Source organism: Parasteatoda tepidariorum, chromosome 1 (assembly GCF_982258835.1).
Source record: "Parasteatoda tepidariorum strain Cologne lab strain chromosome 1, Ptep-v5.0, whole genome shotgun sequence".
Lineage (NCBI taxonomy): Eukaryota > Metazoa > Arthropoda > Arachnida > Araneae > Theridiidae > Parasteatoda > Parasteatoda tepidariorum.
Genome location: NC_141755.1, coordinates 2,399,354 through 2,420,740, shown reverse-complemented (window position 1 = coordinate 2,420,740; position 21,387 = coordinate 2,399,354). Strand labels below are relative to the sequence as shown.

Genomic DNA, 21,387 nt, shown 5'->3' with positions numbered 1-21,387 from the left:
TTTGTATTTCAGACCGCAACGCCACACTTTCTATTTGATTTTAAATTAGCATTTATACAACACGTTTCAAGACATATTTAATCACAAATGAAAATTAAGCACAAATTTTTTTATAATTTTAGTAACAACTTTTGCCAAACTCATAACGTATGTTCTTTCGATTTATGTCCCAAAAATTATATTGATACTAGATTGGCTATTCGGCTTAAAAATTGCGTACTAATGCCCTCACTGTCTTGAATATTTCAGAATATTTCAAAACATTTTGTTAACTTTGTATTAAGGGATGCGTAATTATACATAAAATAGATATCTGCTGAGTCATTGAAATTCCTTTGCCCAATAAAGGCGGCTGGTTCTTTCATTGGGCCGATGGAGCTTTATATACATAATTTACTTAACATTTAACCCGCGGGTAACAGAAAACGAGGAAGGCTACTAATTAGGTGACTTGACTCAGTGGAGAATAACTTTCATATAGTAAATAAGGAAATCTGGAGGAGTCTCGCTGCGGATAAGACCAGATAGCAAACATTTCTTGGGTCAGCCTTGGTCTGTAGCAGACTGTCGTGCCTTGAAAGAAGAAGAAGATGTAAGAGGTAAAAATTTATTAAATTGCCAATTAAGCAATGACCTCGGTCAGTTTTATTCATATTAATTCCTTATCGCTGTTCTTACTTTATGGTTGTATCTTACCTTGCCATAAGTAATAAAAAATAATAAATAAAATTACCAAATTTTACTTCAAACTCAATTGCCAAAAATAAATTGGCTAACAACATCATCTTTTCGGAAGCATGCGAGACATAAGCATCGTTTTTTTAAGTGCTACACTAGAAATCACTTTAATTTTTTCTACAAAAAATTTGGTTCGTTTTAAACAAAATTCTTATCATGGTCAACCAAAAAAAATGTGTTACTCATTTTATCAAAATATTTCAAACAATAGCGATTTTGCGAACTATCAACGAATATGAAATGTTTATAAAATAACTTATTGAGGTGCACGTATACATCAAATATCATTAGCACCATCTCATCATTTTAAAAAAGCTGAACAAAATGAACATAGTTAAAGCAACAGTTGCGAATTCATGTTTTTAAATTCTCTGTTTTTGTAACGTCAAAATATATAAATTTTCATAGAATTACTGCTTATAAGGTGATCTCCATTGATTTGAGACCTTTCTAGAAAATTCGTTGTATTTTTTTATGTATTTGATCGTTTTAAACCTTCTATGGAATTTCTACAAGGAAAGGTCTTACATGTTTTGCAGTTGACTGATTTTAATATTGACAAATTAGCTTGCTTCAAAAAAGCTCAAGAAAAAGTTACAAGTTTCCGCTTTCCTATAAGAGTTTTGAAATTCTTTTTGGCATATTTTTCTTTGTTTCCAGACACTTCCATTGGAATCCACGTACCTAAGACCAGTGAAGATAAAACGCATTTTAAAAAGCTCTGTATATTAAAATTAGATTGCTTTGTGCTTGAGAAATCAGTTCAACTGATTAAATTTTCAGAGTACGCTTTGCACTTTCCTTGGATACTTGGAACATATTTTCGTTTGAATGTTTCTTCGAAAACCGTAAAAGTAAGAAACTTCCTTATTTAAATACATAAAGTATTATTTTTTAAGCAAACAATCAATACTTTGAATTAATATCAATACTTTATTATAAATCCATCCCATAATTTTTTTTTAAAAAGCATTTGGCACAAAATTTAACAAAAAATGATGTTTGACGTTTAAATATTTTTTATTTATCTCTAACTATTGAAAACTTTTCATATTTATCAGTATATTTATATACATAAGAAAAATATTATACATGAAAACTGAAATTGAGATTTTATTTGAATGCATTTTAAGAAATTAAAATATTTAGGGACAAGATGTAAAATAAAAAGGCTTTGAAATGGATTATTAGCTGTTGGTGTTCAAATATTACATTTGATCATTCTGCTTATGAAAAACTTTTAAATAAGGATGAATTGCCTACAATAAACAAAAATATATACAATCAAATTTCTAAAAAAAGTGTAATTGTTTATGTTTATTTTTTTGTAATACGTTTTATTTTAAAATTCAATGATTTTTATCAAGCTTTTGTTAACCGTCAAAAAAATTCGTAGTTCTTTTTCATTGGTTGAAATTAATAAAATAACTGATATCAATAGATAAAAAGAAACGAAAGTATTTTCGTTTGTTTAAGTAAAATTCAAAACTTGAAACTTAAAAATGCAGGAAATGTTTCAAAGAAAATATGTTTTACTAAAGGTTTTACTGGCTTAAAATCGAAGCACAACTGTTTGGGTAAAACTTAAAGACAAGGGTCTGGCAGCAAAGATATTTTTTAACAATTATTACTTTTTACCGTATAATAGCACTTTTTACAAAATTTAGATATAATGAGGTTTAAAAATATTGAAAATAGTTTGTGTCAAACGCATTTAGGTTTGAATAATGCTACGATGTTGAAAACTGGGAGACCAATTTAGAGCAATCGTAATGAAAAAAAAGCGAAAGGAAAAAGCTGTTCTGCTCTAAAATAAAAATAAATAAACGAATAAAAATGATGATGGGTACTCAAGGTAGAAAATTGTGCATTGCCAGAAACTATATTCGACGCAAAAATAAAAGAACAAAAAACGAGGAAACAGGAACAGGAAAAGGTCACTAGAGCATAGTGGAATGCGCATTTATTGTAGAAAGATAGACCTCGGAGAAAACAGAATGGTCAAAGATATGGCCTTCAATCCTACAAATTGGTTATGTCGGTAAACATTTTGCGATTGAAGAAGGAAAGAGTTTAGTGTTGAAACTTTTTGTATTCCTAAGTACAGTTTGATCAAACATGGGTGCACATGAGGTAGTAAAATTTTCACATCTTATTGTTTACTAATACTTTATTTAATGAATCTTAGAGACATTATTTCATGTTTATATGATACTTAAATGAGAAGTTGAGTCGCGATGGATCAATGGCTAAAATCATCGTGCTGTTATAGTGAATCCTCAATGCGTTTTTTAATCATCCATCTTCAATTCTCATAATTTTTGCCGGCAGCGAGCTGTTGCAGTAATGCTATCTAAAATAGGTTTTTTAAGTGATGTTTTATTGAGTGCTGCCCATCTGGAAATGAGTGTGCAGACGTCCTTGCTAAAGAAGCCCGGAACTTGGATCAGACCCCCCCCCCACACTGTCACCTCTGATGACGCAAATGCAGTTTCCATGCTCAGAAAACCCTCCTTTCCGAATTGTCCAAGAAACCTCTCATTCGTAATAGCAAGACTACGTACAAGAAATTAAACGAACATAAAGATTTATTCAAACAAGACCAGATTATACCCCCTTTGCAGACATTGCCTTTAAACCCAATTAACGCCAGAACACACTCCCTATCAAGTCATTCTGGCTGCACTTTTTGAACCATCAGAAGACATCCTATACAAGTCTTCAGGCCCCAGAAATCGCAAAACTCATTCTCCAAACTATTGGAAATATTTAGCACTGCCACAAACAAGACGGCAACATTAAGTGTTTAAAAGGTTTGGCATGAAAACATATTATTCCAGATCTATGATATAAATAGTTTAAACTGATTAATAAACCCATTCTCTGCCGACGGTTTGAAACTTGCACGATTTTGTAATAAAGGATGCCAGGAGAAACACTTTCGGTGGTCCATTTGCATTTCAATTAACTTTGTTTTTTCACTTAAGTTCTGAGAAAATCGCAATCAGGTGATTTCACAGTCCATGAAGCTATTATATTTCTGACTTTGTATATGCAACATCTAAACTCCGTTTGCCTACCGTTTTTCTTACAAAAGATATGATTTCGATTTTATAGTTGTATATTGAGGGAAAATAATTTGCCTATGCCGTAAGCGAATTGAAAAATTTCTCATTTTGTCACGATGTCACTTTGCAACGCGCTTACGAGGGTTACTGCTATAAGCCTAACAAATGCAGTTTGTAAAGAGTAGAATTTACCAACTAGCCTAAGTCCTACGACATACATATGCAAAATCTCTCAATGCGAAGTCCTCGGATGGTCAACCAGTGACGTTACTCATACGCAGCAGAAGTACGAACACAATGTGGATAGAAATTTTCTCATAAACGAAGTTAATGATTTCTAGCGTTGGCTATTTTAAAAAAGATTGTACCTGCATAATTTTATAAATATTCATGCTGTTAATAGAATTTGGTGATCATTACTGTCTTGTTTCAACATCATAAATTTCCATAAATAGTTTCGACACCAGTCTTTATGTTTTGAAAGAAAAAAAAAAGAACTAGTTACTAAAATTAATAGCTCACATATTCTTGGCGTACTTCAAATGCTTTAACTATCTTGTGATAAAGTGTATAAATGTTTTTCTGAACCCGAGAATGAAAGTAATTCATCATCACTTTATTATTCATCTCTTTGGAGTGAAAAGCGCATAACGTAACAATAATAACTATAAATTATTTTAGAAGAAAATATTAATCTAAATACTTCATCATCAGCCATCATCATTCTCGTAGATATTTTTAACCTATAATTAGGGAGAGAAAACACGACATCTTGATTTTTGAAACTAAAATGAAAAAACTATTTTTATGTTCAAATATTAAACTTACGATGATTTTTATTATTTTTTCATTTTTGTGTCTTGTTTGTAATATTATTAAATGGCAATCCAATTAGTTTTTCAGCTTAGCCACTAAAACACGAAATGGCTAAGTGGTTAATGTACTGAACTGTGAGTGTGAAAGACTGGGGTCCGATCCCCAGTAGCGGCTTGAAACCTTCCAGCTTTAGATCAATGGGTACCAGCTTAGGGCCGTAGTGGCTCAGGGGATAGAGAGCTCGCTACCTAATGACGTGACCCGAATTTCGAATCTCAGCGATGGCTGGTCAATTTTTATTCTGCACCCAACTCACAAGGATCACAGTGCTGACTTAAAATATCCTCAATGGTGAATGGATCATTAGTCAGAGTCCCTTTGTCGCCAGGCTAACCGAGGGAGGTTTTCGCGGTTTTCCTCACGATGTGTCGCAAATATGGGTTGTTCCATCAAAAAGTCCTCATCGAAGGTAAAATTTCTCCCAATTCATGACCCAGGAGTTCCCTTGTGTTCTAGATTGCGTTCGAAATTACAACGCTACGGTGTTGAACATTGGCAGCCGTAAGCAAAAGTCGTAAAAAATTGTGTCAGCTGTTCAACTACGGTCATAAAAGGAAATAAAATGGGTACCAGCTTGTCTGGGAAGTAAAGATGGCCTTGTGCGCAATGCCAGTCACATTCCTACGAGTATGCCGTAGGTCATGAAATTGCGGCACCTTAATCTCCCTGATTCTCTGACCCACAAAGGGCTGTTACTTTATTGCTTATACTTTGCTTTGTTGTTGCTAAACTAAACTCAGTGTCACGGCAGCCCATAGAGGGACAAGGCCTACTGCGCCCATCTCAGTTTTCTTGACCTTGGGCTCTGGGATGCAAGAGCAGTTGTTCCGGTTAGGTGGTCAACCGAAAGCGGAACCCCCAGTGCTTAGTTCTCAAGCATGCTTGGTACTCATTTATCGACCCACAGAAGGGATGAAAGGCTGAGTCAACCTTGCTCGGCCCGAGGATCATACCCAGGACCTGTGGCACAGGAGCACAAAGCGCTACCACTCAGCCACCGGGAGTCTTGTTGTTGCTAAAAGTAAAATTAAACTTATGGTAAATATGTTCAAAATTACCAAAAAAAACATTATTAGCCTTTCACTTATTATTTCTAGTATTAATAAAAATATAGCCTTAATTATTTTAAAAACAGATGAGTTACAATGATTGGAGCTTTTCAAGAAACATACCTGAGATCCATGTTGTATTTGAAGTACCAACTCAGCCCGATGCAATGTCAAAAGTTCCAAGTAGTTCGAGCAATGATATCCAAAGTGAAAGAACATTAAACGATCTTTTCAGCAAATTACTCTGTGGATCCCCCGATTCTTCGTAAGATTTTCTTTTCATTTTCACACTTTGAAATATCAGATTTCTCTCGATTCATAGAAGTTTATAATAGTGTTAGTAAGTTTATGCTTATACCAGGAGAAGAAATTTTTATTTCCTGATATACCCGGAAAAGTCACAAAGAAAACAACAAAGAAAAAAAATCGTAACCAGCTTGTTTTATACTTTGAAATATCAGATTTCACTACCAAGACTTATTAAAAGTTATAAAAAATGTATGAGTTATAATGACTTATTAAAGCTGCTACCTTTTAATCCCCCAGAGAATTATATTAATAAATGAATAGCAGAAGGATTTTTTTTCAAAGTATGGGCAGAAGTATAATTTTTATTTTGTATGAAACCAAACAAGATCATGCATTATGATTTTGTATGAAACCACACAAGATATGCACGACTATAATTTATTTTTTGTGGTGTATACCAAAATAATTTAAAATTATATTTATAAATTCGTGAAATAAATAGGTAGGATAAATTTTACTACCACTTAAAATACAAAAATTAAATATTACGCGAAATGCGTAAAAGTTGGCAGAAGGAAAAAGTTGGTAAATGGTTATCAATGGCACTTAACAAGGAACAGTCATTGTGAAAACAAGCTAAATATAAAATAGTAATACTACGACTTTGTTCTCTTTTCCGAGGTACAAACACCGCCAATGCAATAAAAAAAAAGATGGGATAAAAAGGGACTCACCTATAAAGGATACATTTAACTTGTTACTGGACTGTCTGCATCCCGGAAAAGAGAAATATCTAGTCATAAAACGTTTAGCGTCATTTCAGAAGGGGTAAGAGACTCATTGACAATTATAAGGTAGATGTAAGACTTTTTCCTATGAGAGAACAAATCTTTCTTTTGAAAACAAGTTAGAAATGAATTCGGATTTTGTCCCTTTTCCGTAACACAAACAATATGAATGGAGTGATGGATGCAGACCACCCTTATTCTAATAGTAGATCATTTGGATCATATATGGATCATTTCATTTTAATAATAAGATGATGCTCGTTTTATTTATTATTCATAGTGACTGCTTTTTGTGGATCACTATTACAGACATATAACAGAAGATAAACCATTCCAGCTAAATGAGCTAAAAAAACATTAAAAAATAAAATAAAAAAACAATGCGCCATTGTTGGACATCTGGGCTTCTTCACCTTTTCCTACTACTAGCGCCACGACAGTGTTTGCGTCACTTTACCATTCTTATAGCATTTAAAGACTTGTAATTTCTTCATTTGAAAAAGAAGTAAATAATACTTGAACTGAATACGCTCTTAGAGGTATATTTTCAAAAGCGTGCATTTTCTAAAAATACCAAAATAAGATCTATTATCTGAAATAACAGTAAATGATGAGCATTTACTTTCCACAAGCATCACTGGATGGTGGCATCAGTTACTATAGTTAATAGTTCTATAAAGCTTTTAACTCATTGAAATCAAAGATACCGATTTACTATACTATAACATTTTCTTTTTTTTATAAAGTGGGTTCCCTTCCCTCCATTTTTCCATGAAAAAAGTAAAACTATTTTGATCACTTATGAATAGCATAAAATCGAGTTTTGCACATTTTAGTCTTAAAATGAATAATGAAAAACTTTTATTTTTATCATTGTCACTAGACATCATCATCATTAGGAGAAGGCGAGCTCCTCTAAAATTTAGTACAGCGTTTTTAAAGATGGTGCCTCTTATCTTCTTCTCTTTGGTCCCTACCAAAAGGAAAAAAAAAAAGGGGGGGGGGGTCACTACTTTTAGGTACATGCTTCATCACTGTTCCATGCACTGAACGTGCCCCTAAAAGTGAAGAGTAAAAAGCGCCTTTAGGAAGAAAGTTGTTGGACATAGACATTTAAAATAAGTGACTGTTTCCTGCTGTTACCTACCAGTTGACTTTTGAAATAAAATAGTAAAACACTTAAACTACCACCTTTTACTTTCTTGAAAATATAATAATTGCCTCGTAAGAGATACCAGTCTCCTTAATTCATTCGTAATGATATAGCAAATAAAGTTACAAAACAAATAATTTATTCAATATTAAGTGATAAAGATTCATTTTAAACTGTAATTGTGTTTCTCTTTGTTTTGAAGTTGGTCATTATCACCGGATAAACTTGTGAAGGGTAAAGTTGTTCACCAGTTTCCAGCTGATCATAGTGAAAGAGTAAGAGAAGTTCCAAGCAGTCTTATGTTTGCTGTACTGGGATGGAGCGGCTCAAAGCCCAACATTTCAATTGAAGTATTCGATGCAATTTCAGAGAAATGGTTCTATTTGAGGCAGAAAAATTTCATTAAAAGGTAAAAGAAAAAATTGCTTTACAAGTTAAATAAAATTCTTTAAACTGTAAAAAATATTTTTGCAGAAAGGGGGCAGTTGTTTATTCCTGAAGTTAAATTGTGTAAAACCTTCCCTGTACTCATTTCGATCTCCTACGACAAATACTTCTCTGTTCCATGCATAAAAGTATCTTCGAATTTTATTACATTTTTAATTTTATTTTCAGGTTCTTTTCGTCATCTTTGTACCGGCCTATGTGACGCTAGTGGACTTTTGTTTATGTTAGGATCCTCACAGTTGCGTCTATACGCGTTACATTCAATCTCTAAAGCACCTTAAGGGTAACTGTCGGGATACGGACAATAAATTAAAAATAATCCCCAGAATCGGGTCTTATACGACGCGTTAAGCAGTAAAAGCCCTAAAGCAATAAAGCACGTTTGTCTGGGTCTTTGAATGCGATTGCCCGGGTTCTTGTGCAAGCGATAAATTAAAAGTAGTATTGAATGGTGTCACGAATTTAATGCTTCAAATCTGCCCTTTTCGCTGATCTTTCATTTCTTGTTTCATTGATGAATAATGTGAGACCTATACAAAGTAAGTCTGAATGACTTAAATTTTCATGCAAAAATAAAAAATTAAATAAACATGTTTAAGGCAAAAAATTGAGAAATGGTTTTCCAAAATTTAAAATGTGTTTAATTAAAATGTTTTTTTTTTAAAACTTAATGTATTAGTTTGTATTAACTATGGTTGTCTTTGAACAGAGCTTACCACGGTGTTGTTGCAATTGGTATACATATCTATGTAATTGGTGGTTTTGATGGTCGTAATTGCTACAATAGCACATACCGCTTTCATGTAGAAAAAAGATGTTGGTCTAGAAGAGCGAGGATGTTAGAAACAAGATGTTATGTGACAGCTGTCGGTTGCAAAGGTGTCCTCTACGCCATCGGTGGATTTGATGGCGATGTAAGGACTAGTTCTTGCGAAAAGTATGTTCCGAGTTCCCATAGATGGCAATATATTGCCGACATGAACCACAGAAGAAGTGATGCGTCTGGAGCAGTTTACAATGGTAAGAAATGGCCTCATCCTTTGAATATTGATAAACAATGAGTGGATGAAATCCTTCTGACCGAAAAGAATATTAGGCTACAGATAATTATATGAGCGCAATTTATTCAGTTATTAATATCTAATTTTAAATATTTATTTTCCGTTTATTCATTGAAATGTGTTTCATTGAATCTATAGCTACCTCATTTAAAATTTTAATGACGTATGCATTTTTAAAACTTGAACATGGGAAAACATAGAACTTCAGAAAAGTTTTAAATAATCAATTGAAGAAGACAAGAATGAATAAAACAGGACAAAAAATTCAAAAGACAATATTCAAAAAGATTAATTAATTACTTCAACAGGAAAATTGTATTCCTATAATTCGTCGTAAGTCAACCTGGAGAGAGTAGTAGAATCCCCTTTTTTTGCATATGGAGGGGACATTTGAATGAGACGAATTTAATAAACAATGAAAAAGATTGGATGAATTGTAGATTGAACAAATGAAAAAGAAATCGGATGAGTTGTAGATTGAACAAATGGAGAAAAAAAAATTATATTAAATAACATAATAATGTTTTTGGTTAAAAATTTATCTGCGTTGAGAATTATTTATAATTCAAAATTTTAACACGTTATTAAACAATTTTGAAAATTAATCTGAATATTTTAAATAACAATGATTGTTTGACTATGTTGTCATACGTTGTTTATTCTCCTGTGGATTCTCATACTTGAACTTGTAATGTGATTTAGAATATTTTATTTTATTTTATTCTCATTGAGTTTTTTTTGCTTAAAAGTCAAGTTTTTACTGTGAAAATATTATGAAGTATAAAAAATTTTAGAAATTTTTTAAATTATCCGAGAATTATATTTTTATAATTTTTCGTATTGATCGGGATAACTTTTGGTAGAAAAAATTAAAATGAAACATCTTTTTGATAGCTCGAAAGTCGCATTCTGTAAATCATAAAATTATTCGAGTTGTAGATACAAAAATCTGCGATTTAGTGTTTTTTAAAGTATCAGAATGATTACTCTGTATTTAACTTCCGCAAACAAACAAGTTCAAATGTGGGTGGAAAAAAAATTAAGAGTTTATTTTAAATTGCAAAATGTTTTCTGAAAATAAAAGGTAAGTAAATTACTTTTTAAAAAAAAAATATGATTGAGTTCAAAATTACAAGGTCACGGAGTTGAACACTGATAGTCGTAAACCTAAAATTGGATCAACTGTTTAACGACGGTTATAAAAATTAAATAAAATGACTTAAAATGTGATTTTACGGAGAGAAAAAACAGCATTGCATGCATGTTTACTCAAAGTTTATATTTCATTTTGTTACCTACTTCCATTTCACTTCTATAAATGCTTAGATTTGAGTTTCAAATATAAATAATTTTGTTCTCGATACACATGGAACAACCTTAATTTTGCAAAAATGAATATTTATAGTCAAAGACTTAATGCTACCATTTTTTACTTCGTGAAAAAATTATTTGACTTTTTTAAAAGGACGCTAGGCACACATGCAAATAAATGACTTTTATTCTTGGTTTTATAAAGGTGATTTAAAATGTTTTCTGAATGGCGCATAAATAATACAAAAAATAATAATATTGTGGAAATATCTTAAAATTTTAATAAAACCGGGCAATTTTCAATGAAATGCAACAAATAGAACGGTTTTTCTCCTTAAAAATAATAGAAAGGAAGCTAAAGTATTAAGCAGACAGCTGTTGAAAACTATTACAATAGAATTCCCAACCTTTTGATGTGATTGCATCGATATATAGAATTATAGATTTAATTTTACGAAGAACCCAGACAAGAGGAAGTTCTACACAACATTCAAAGTCATAATAAAATGACTCATAAATAAAAAAAATGTGTTCCAAATTTCTACATCACTTAAAAACATTACAAAATACCTACATTTATCGGGGATTTGATCAGTGAAATATTTTAATGTCGTGGTAGTCTGCATCATTTTAATTTATTTGTGAAATTTTTTGCCACCACTTTTTATATTTGAGAAAAAAATTGCGTATGATCCTGGAAATGTTAGAGGTATAACTTAACTGCTTCAGCAGATAATGAGCTTCATCAAAGGTTATGCTTTTGGTCAGCAAAAATAGGGGGAAATATTTATGATCTGAATTTGTAGAAAGTTCCAATCTACCGCCAAGAAGTTGTCGGAATGGATATTCATATTACAAATCATTATTATAGCAATTTATGTAGTTAAGAAGGTTATTGGTACATGTTTATGACTCTTATTGGTCGTTATCGTATTGGTCGTGATACAGTATTCTACAAATCACTTCTGTGTAACACAAAATTTACAAAAAAGTTAAATTTTCTAATTGTTTTTATATTTTATTTTATAACCGTCTGCAAACAGTCAACCCGATTTCGAGTTTACGACTACCAATGTTCAACTCCGCAGCCTCGTAACGCAATCCAGAAGACAAGAGAGCTCCTGGATCGAGAATTCGGAGAAACTTGTCTTCGTGGTGGATTTTTCGATGGAACTAACTTGCATTTGAGTTGCATGGAAAGGAAAACCACGAAAACCTCTCAAGGTTAGCCAGATGGCTGGGGAACTCTAACCCATGATCCGTCTATTAATGAGGATATTTTACGACAGCACTATGGTCGGAACGAGACGGGTGCGAAATTCGTATCGACGCTGGAATTCTAACCCGGATCACCTTATTGGCAGGTGACAGGGAAGGGACTCTATCCCCTGAGTCACCACGAGAGTTAAAGAATGTTGTAGATTTTCCACAAGTTTTGGTTATAGCAAGTTATTTTATATTCTATAATTAACCTCAGTGACACGACAGTTAGTGAAGGTCCAAAACCTTTTCTGCCATCCCTGTCTTCTTGACCTTAGACTCTGGGATGCAAGAGCAGTTGTTCCGGTAGGGTGGTCAATGAAATACGGAAACCCAAATATTTAGTCTCTTAGCATGCTTGGAACTCGAAATTTTATTGCACGCTTGGAACTTGGAATTTTATCGATTCACTGAAGGGACGAAAGGGTGAGTCAATCGTGTCCGGTCCGAGGATTGAACCCCGGATCTGTGCTGCAAGAGAGCGCAAGGTTCTACCACTCAGTCACCAGGAGTCAATTTTAAATTCTATTCCCTTTTTAATTTCTTCATAGATGTCTATTTTTTAATTTTAGTTTCATTTGACAAAATCAATTTTACTTTATTTATTTAAAGTGAAAAAAATAATTTCATATTAAATATTTTCTATTAGATAGAATTTTTGTTTGTGGTGGTTTTGATGGTCTTAACATTCTAATGTCAGCTGAGATATATGACATTAAAAGTAACCAATGGACATTCATTGCACCTTTGTTAGGACCTCGAAGTGGACATTCCATGGTTTTCCACAATCAATCAATACTTGCAATCGGTGGATTCGATGGATCCAAACGTTTAAAGTCTGGTAAGATATACACCAAAATAATAGCTTCAAATTACTATTTATGAAATAAAATGTAAAGTCCTATTTTTTTTTTCTAATCTTAGAGTATAAAAAACTATCTTTATTAGTTTATATCATTTCATTTCAGAGATCAAATCATAATTTCCTTTCGCCTCTCAATAATTATATTAATCAAGTTTTTTAAAAAAAGAGTAAAACATGATAAAATTGTATTTTTATTTTCAAACATTTTATATGAGAGCCAAGCAAAGACCTTTGTTTTTAGAAAAATACGTTAACATTTCAGAAAGAACTGAAGTTTCCGATTATTTTGGAAAAGCTCTAGTTCTCAGAAAACCTCTATATTCAGTATTTTTGGATATGGGTTGTTTTATATATCGGTTTTTGGCTCGTTTTTATAGTGTGCTATTTTGTGAAGGTTTCTTTATTTATTCAATACTGAATAGTTATCTATAAATAGAATCTTTCTTTTTTTCCTTTCATTTTTTATTTTTATTTTGTTTTGAATAATCTTATAAAACTAATCGGCCCCTCTTTTAAAAAAAAAATTGTTTTTTTTAAAAAATAAATGTTAATTTTTTTTTTATAAATAAAAATAAAAACATTCTTTAATCATCTCTAGAGAAAGTTGTAAAATGGATGTAAGTATAATTACGGGGGAATTATTCTACCTCTTTTTCTTATTTAACACTAGATTGCCTAAGGAGGTCATTTTTACTGCTTTAAATTTCAACTAGAAAAACAATGATGTACATAATGACACGATTTCTTAGAATTTTGTGACTTGTTGTACAACATATAATTTTTTTTATTGTTAATATTTACTAATAACTTGTTATATAACTGTAAATAATATAAAAAATGTTAAAAATTAATTTTAAACGAATTAATTTACGCATTCACAATCCATCAGTCATTTAGATATATACTAATTTTCCGTCTTTCTAGTGTTAATATTTATTTTGTATTAACATAATGTCACTTTTTATTTATAGTTGAAAAATACGAAGAAAGTGAAAATCAGTGGGTGGATCACGTGCCTATGCACTCACAAAGAAGCAATTTTGCAGCCACTGTTTTGAGTAATGAATTGTACGTCATGGGCGGTTATAATGGTGTGTATATATACACTTGAAGAAATCCAAATACATTTAATGCATATTTAAAAATCAAAAAACAATTACATTATTTGAACACATCGAAAAAAAGTTTTATTTTTTCTCATAAACAGTCATTGTTTTTTGAATGAAATATTGTCAAACTGTTTTGAGGCAGGGAACATTATTTACGCAGATTTCATACGGGTCATAAACAGTGAAGAGGAATTTTTTTTTCTAATGAAAAGTTAACTCAATCGACACAATTGCATCATTCAGTGCATCCCATAAATAGTGACGACAAGCAGAATGTAATTTGAACTGTTACTTGGAAATGATAATGCGATAATTAGTAATGATTATTACAAATGATAAGAAATAACATTTTTCTCACTCTGTAAAAATTTTAGTCCGCGCCAAAAATGGTAGCAACAACTTTACACTAAAGTGGTGTAGTAAAACGCCATACATAACTCTAGGATCTTACGTTTCAATACACCCATCTTCTTTGACACTACTGGGTGAAAAGCCACCATTTTTATTATTCGATGACATTAAAATTTATTATTAGAGTAAGATAAGATACCGTACGAGTTATTTCAACGATGCACTATAAATTAATAATGCATCTATACACTCATTCCTAAAATAAAATTAGTTCGTAAATCGAACATCCGCGAGAGAATCTTTAGACGAGAGAATCGAACTAGGCTTAACGGCTGTATAAAATCAGTTATTACTATTCCTAGATATCACAATTAAAAACATGCGTACTAAGCACAGAGTTTTTGTTCCTGTTGATGAATATCAGCGTGGAAAATACAACAAACTCTTGCCACATTGTAAACAAACCACTCGTCATATTCTACTTGGCTATTCTTGATAGCTCGCCAAGCTCTAACCTTGGTAGTTTCGGAAGTGAAAATATATCTCGTATGGTGTAAAAGCGTGAAGTAAGAATATACAATTTTAACTGTTTAGATTTAAATGACGCACTTTAAATCGTATATGAACGCTCGATTTGGTGTTAACCCAGAATATAATGTTCCTTCTTTGGGTTTGTTCAACAGCATATTTGCACAGTTTTTACAGTGACATTTAGAAAGAACTCTTCATAACACACAAAATAACTGATTCATTTTGGTGAATTAATAAATATTATGTCAAATCCATTAAAACCAGAATCAAAATAATCTTGTTACCACCCTAATTACATTTAGGAGCTGAGCGAACTCATTAATTGTTTATTTTTCAAAGTTTTTCTTTGCACCTGATAAATCTTGAATATATTTTTACTATTCCTTGAATATAAAATTCATACGAGTTATGTGTATTTCCCAAATATGAATTTCATTCCTGTAAATGTACTTTTATATCAGAAGGGTAAATTTTTAAATAACAACTGAAACTTTGTGCCAACTTTCAACTTTTATGTCATAGAAATTTATGATTTTAAAAATTTCAACAATTACCGATTTGTGAGTGTCCCTAAAAGTTGCGAAAAATGTCAAGAAAAATAAAAAACTGGGTTGGAATGATTTAAAAATATTTAATTTAAAAAAAATCCCTGATTTGAATCACAGGATTTTTTTTAAGTAGCAGTTTTTTCTAAAAAATATTATTTATAGAGTACTCCATTAGTTAATATATTATACTTAAGGCTGTCATAATAAACCATTGATATCAAATATCGTTGATTATAAATTTTTTATTCATAGAATCACGAAATAATTTAATTAATTACGAAACAAAAAATTTCTTTTTTAAAACCTTAAATGCAGATAAAAATATAGCTTTTCAATTATAATTTTTCATTATTCGTTTCATTTCATTTTCATGTTTTAATGTGCTCATTGTAGAATAAAAAATAATTTGCTCTTTCATTGTCAATTATACCCATTTAATTTTATACACATTTATTATAATTCAAGTAATTTTAAAACGTATTTAATATCTACTTGTAAATAAAACTTGTTCTGTCAGGAATAATTTAGTTTTGAAACTGTTTTCTGGTCTAAATTAATTTACTTTTCATTCGACAAGTTGGTTCTCTGTCTTTGTAACTTAATAATGTTTTTAGTATAATAAAAAAATAATAACTGACTTTATTTATTCCGTGAATCAAGTATTATTGTATCCGATATCAAGTATTATTGATGCATTTTGTCAGATCGTTAAGAGCGGATACAATTTTTTTTAAAAATCTGATTGAAATTTTTAAAAAATCCATTGATTAATATATACTTCGTTAAATAAAACATAATTTTTATTAACCATTATAAAATGTCTTTCAACTAGGACCGTTAAAATCCTAACTACGCCCCTGATCACATCTTTGTCTGTCTAGAAGCTTAGAGGTAGGATAACCTAAGGCGTTTTGTCCATATCATAGAGGTCACCCTCCCACCAACCGAAGTTTCTCCGTGTACAAAATAGTGACTGGTACTCGGTGAATCTGTCGGGGTTGCAAAGTTCTCCAAGTTTCTGTAACAAATAAATACCTCGGGGGGTACTGGATCGGAAATGGACCTCGCTCTAGTTCAGGTCAAAGCTACTATATGCGGATGGATAGGGTGTGAATGTGCCCTCCTCGTGAAACGAGATGTGACGTATGTATGTTGTCTCCGGATCATCCTCATCAGGTCAAAATTGCGATCTGCGAATGAATGCATGGTGTGTGAATGTGTCTTCCTTGTGAAATGGGATGTGACGTATGTATGTAGTCTCCGGATCATTCTCGGGGATGTTTCTCAGACCGTTGCCAATAGCCCATTACGCAGTTCTAGCTCGACGGCAGTAATAGGTATCGAGTACCTAGAAGTTTAAAAATTATACATATATTCATGAACTAGAGATCTTTCATCCTTTTTAGTTTTGATAGACCGTTGAATAGGTAATATGAATAGGTAATATGAATATGAATAGGTAGAATATGAATAGGTAATAACTTTGGATTTAAGGCTTTTTTTCGTAATTGCTGTGAGCTTGCAATGGTTAACTATTAGGTGAAGCCTATCTTCAGTCTGTTGAATGGCACAAAACGTCAATATGAAGAAAGGCTACACTTTTGTAAAAATGAAAAGAGTTCTTTGTCTAATTTTTTAATATTTAAAAACTTACTCCAATACTGTATAATCTGGCCTCGTAAAAATTTAAAAAAAATGAAAATAAGGCATTTATTTTGATAATTTTCACCTAGGTGGAAAAATGTCGCTAAATGACAGATTTTTAAAAAAGTTTAGTAATTCTTAAAATATTTTATTTATTTGTCTGCCCTGAAACCCAGATAATTCTTTACGGCAAGATGGCATGCGCAGTTTATTAAATTGTAGCTTTGCTTCAAGCGCAAACTGTAACTTTTTATCTTGGTGAAGGAGCTCCGAAAAGTAATGTTAACGCAGTACAGCCGCTTCTGGCTGTTGTGCTTTCAAATTCTACAACCAATCGATCCTATCATTGTTCGAGAGTAAAACATTCTATATTTATTTTAATTTTATTTTTTAACATGATATTTTTGCTGTTAGAAATTTTTGATCATTGGAGAGATCATATCTTTGAAATTTGCAACAACTTTGCTATGGTATTATTATATGACTTCGTCATATTAAACAGTTTTAAGTTAAATATTACAATAGGGCTTAGCTTGAACAGAATCTTGTAACAATTGGCATTGTATAGATGTTGCAACACATTGACATAATTAATTTTGAACTAGTTCTTTTGAGCGTATAGATTGTCTTAAAATTTCTTAATTATAATATAGAAGTATTTTTCATGGCAAAACTTTTGCAATATCTGATTCTGCAGTCAGGTTTGATTTAATAGCGACATCTGCTAATAAACAGCATTAAAAAAATTTTTTTTTTAATCTCTTTGAAGTCTTTTTTTTTTTTAAAAATTCATACCTTTGTTTAAGCGAGAATATTTTTTAGGTTTATCTACTTTTTCGGAAGTCGAGAAATTTGATGACAAAACTGAAAAATGGTTTAAAGTAGATAATCTGAAACGTGATAGAAGTGCGCTGGGAGCTTGCATTTTCAACAATTTAGAAGCATTTTCTACTTGTTCCGTTCCAGGTAAAGCTTGTTGGTACAGTACAGATTATTTTAAAGGCGAATTTCGGCAACTGTTAAACTTCATTTAAAACTGGTACACTATTTTTTAGCGATTATTGTGTCTTTTTAAAGCTTTAACAACATGAGAAAAACTTGGGGCAATATAATGAAAAGCCATATTTTTAAAACTTTTGGGGAAAGAATCTTTTAAGAGTTTTTCGATAAAAACTCCAGGTTTTACATGCAAGTAATAAGATGTTTATATATAGGGTCCTGTTTTCTTGGGGCAATTTCGAAAAATTGCAAATTACATATCTATAGACAATGCTAAAGTCTCACTTTATACAGCTTTTAATGGATTTGTTTGAGTGGAATGTTTTGAAAAATTGAAGAAGATTCTGCGTTTTCAATTATTTTGTGCTCATTTATAAGTAAGGATGTTTCAACACTTAAAAGTTTCGACTTCAAGTATTTCGACTTCAAGTTGGTTTCAAGTATCCAAGCAGAGATCGAACTATAATAATCGATCTATCATTTACGTTTTTTTTTTAACCCGGATGAAAATGGGTATTTAGATATCAATAAAATAAACAGAGATTTTTTCTTAACAATATGATTGCTTAGAAACTTGCTTTTTTATTGATATGCAGAGATCCAGATATTATATCGAACTAAAGTTTTATAGTATAAATTTTAAAAATTTATAAAAAAAAAATTTTTATAGTGTGCGATTGTTCGAAAATTTCCAATGAAGCAAATATCTGCTTAAGAACACCAATCACTTTAATATCTATTTACAACTAGTTAATTTTGTTTTATTTTATAACTGGTGTTGGATAGCAGTTTACGATTATGAGTATTCAACTCCGTAGCCATATAATTTCGGACCCAGTCCAGAAGATAAGGAAACTGCTTGATCAAGTATTGAGGCCTATTAGCCCTCGTTTAATAAAAGTAACCGGTATTTGCGTTACATGGAGCGAAATACGGTTAGGCCGCCGACTACTGACACTATTTTATATCCGGAGTGTGGTCAGTGAGAGCCGGAAACAGAAATCGTCAAGCAACGTCGGGTATTGAAACCTCATTGGGAGGCAAACACTCTGAGCCACCTTTCGCTTGCAACTAATTCATTGACGGCATGAATAAACAACATTCACAAAAGTTTAGGTTTGGTGATTAGTTTTGTAAACTAGAGCCTATTTATAAATATCAATTTGACTCACTGAGCTATCTTTTATTATAATACAGCAGCACTTTTTTTTTCTCACTTCATTTGCTTTCCAATTGGATACTTGCACTTCAAGAAAAAGAAGATCAAGAATACCCAGACATGTGACCTATGACTATAGTGCCATTTATATGCAAAATGACGCCTTAAATTTGAGCTAAGTTTCTCCACCTAAGTTAGAATGCTATTTAGCGTGAATTTAATTCAATACAGAGCCGTCTCTCGTCTACGTCTCTTTCTTAGCTTAGATTTACTATTTTTTTTATGCATTTTATTGTAAATGTGATACATTTTTGCTTTGTGTACCTGGCAACTTCGATGCATAGTTTGTCTGTTTATGTTCTACGTGGCGTCATGCCTGTCTTTGTGTTAAGTCAAAAATATAGAATGAAAGAATTGAAATCCTTGCTAAGGAATGAATCATTTAAGAAAATTGATTCTTGATGGGTTTGACTTACTCGAAATAGAAAGGAAGAAACAGTTGCCAACTTAAGAAAATACTATGTTTCAACAGCCGATCAGGATACCCACACTACGTCACTTGCAGTTATTCCATTACCACAATGGTTTTCACTTTAACGTCAAAGTTTCTCTATGAATTTGAAAAGGGTCCCAAGCTGTCTCAGTTGAAAGGACAAAAACAGGAACAAGGTGACGTTTTTACTGTGTTGGCAAAATAAATAAAAAGCATATCTTGCTAACTTTAATTTTTGCCTTACAATACAATCATTCATTGAGAAGTAAAAAATAAAGTTAGCAGAATCGCAGAAAGGGAAGCAATTGTTGTATTATATCATTCTAAATTATGATTTTTACTAGTGTACCTTTACTAAATCTTATTTTACTGGAGCACAACAGTGTATAATTAGTTGTTGTAGCATAATACCAAATAACTCTTAAAACTAATTATAAATATTTATCTGAAAAAATTTAAATTTCATCTTATTTAGGCGTTAAGTGCATTTTTAAAGGTATACACAATTTTTACGAAATTTTTTTTTTTAGTAACGCAGTATTCATTTATTTTTAAACTCTAGGTTAATAGCATTTACGAAATGTAATAGTACGTAAGTTGAAATAAGTTCTTTTTATCTCTTTCTCTAGATGAAATTATAATAAGAAGAAGGAGTGTGGAAAGTCCCTGAGAACGTTAAGAACGACTTCCTTTATTTTTCGTTGACTTTTATATTCTACAAAACAAACAGTTTTCAAAACATAATTTATTGAACTTTTAATAAAAGCATTCAAAATTGTTTCATAAAGTAACATTTCCGTTCAATATCTTATTAGGTAATAGTATTGTCGCGTTTTATTTCTCACAGAGTTAAGTCAGTTCAATTCCTAATAGTATTTAGCCGTTGCACAATTTATCTAATTCACCCTCATGATGTCTTTTTTTTTTTAAATTTTTTACGTAGTTTTATTTTTACTCTTGTAATAAATAATTATGCTGAAATGTGTGTGTTGTTTCATTTTTTGTAGAAGAAATAACATTGAAAAAAAAATTGTCTAGTCACTCTTTTCAGAACTTTTAAAAATCGACTATAACAGAAACAGGAAAATTTTTTCTTCTTAAAAAGGTGCACTCATTAAAAACTTGAGAGTCATATTGATTTGTACTAGATTTACAACTTACCTTCGGACCATAAAAATTTTCGAAGAAAATGGAATGTTCTTGAAATATCACTAAGCATATTACATTTTAGTGTTTGAATTTTGATGCCTTTACTGTCAATAGTTTACAAAAATGTGATGGTATGTCGTTTAAATACTTTAAACCTTTTTGGAATAAGAAACCCAAGTGAATCTATAGGCAACAGAGAGATCCGATTTAAAGATCAGTCGAATAACTGTCAGAGGAGTTATCTAGAAGGTATTCATTTAACCAACAAGCCAAATTTTGATTGAGGTTTTTCTATTTGCCTTTATTGGCTGCTTACCCGTTTTTTATATTATACGTGGGCTATCAATAGAATATACTGCCAAAAAACCAAAAAGGCTATGTCTATTGATTTTGGTTCACATTTGGAAGCAAGTGTATCTACGATTTTCATTCCTTTGCATGCATATATATATATATATATATATATGGTTCAAAATGAAGATAAAACAAAGGAAAATTACAGACATGAGAAAAAAAAGGGAGAAAAAGGAAAATAATAA

General features: G+C 31.4%; 1 protein-coding gene across 2 annotated transcripts; it reads left to right on the top strand.

Moving 5' to 3' along the window:
• Window positions 1–960: 960 nt before the first annotated feature.
• Window positions 961–20,672, top strand: LOC107450023 (uncharacterized). Of its 2 annotated transcripts, none has more exons than XM_071180256.2 (8): window positions 961–1,592; window positions 5,818–5,996; window positions 8,124–8,330; window positions 9,078–9,388; window positions 12,650–12,841; window positions 13,837–13,956; window positions 17,871–18,014; window positions 20,329–20,672. In XM_071180256.2, the coding sequence occupies exons 1-8, from the start codon at window positions 1,239–1,241 to the stop codon at window positions 20,367–20,369; spliced, it is 1,548 nt and encodes a 515-aa protein (XP_071036357.2). In that variant the 5' UTR covers window positions 961–1,238; the 3' UTR covers window positions 20,370–20,672. The 2 variants fall into 2 exon arrangements, with proteins under 2 accessions (XP_071036357.2, XP_071036358.2); XM_071180257.2 differs by lacking the exon at window positions 961–1,592 and adding an exon at window positions 2,201–2,871.
• The last annotated feature ends 715 nt before the right edge of the window (window positions 20,673–21,387 follow it).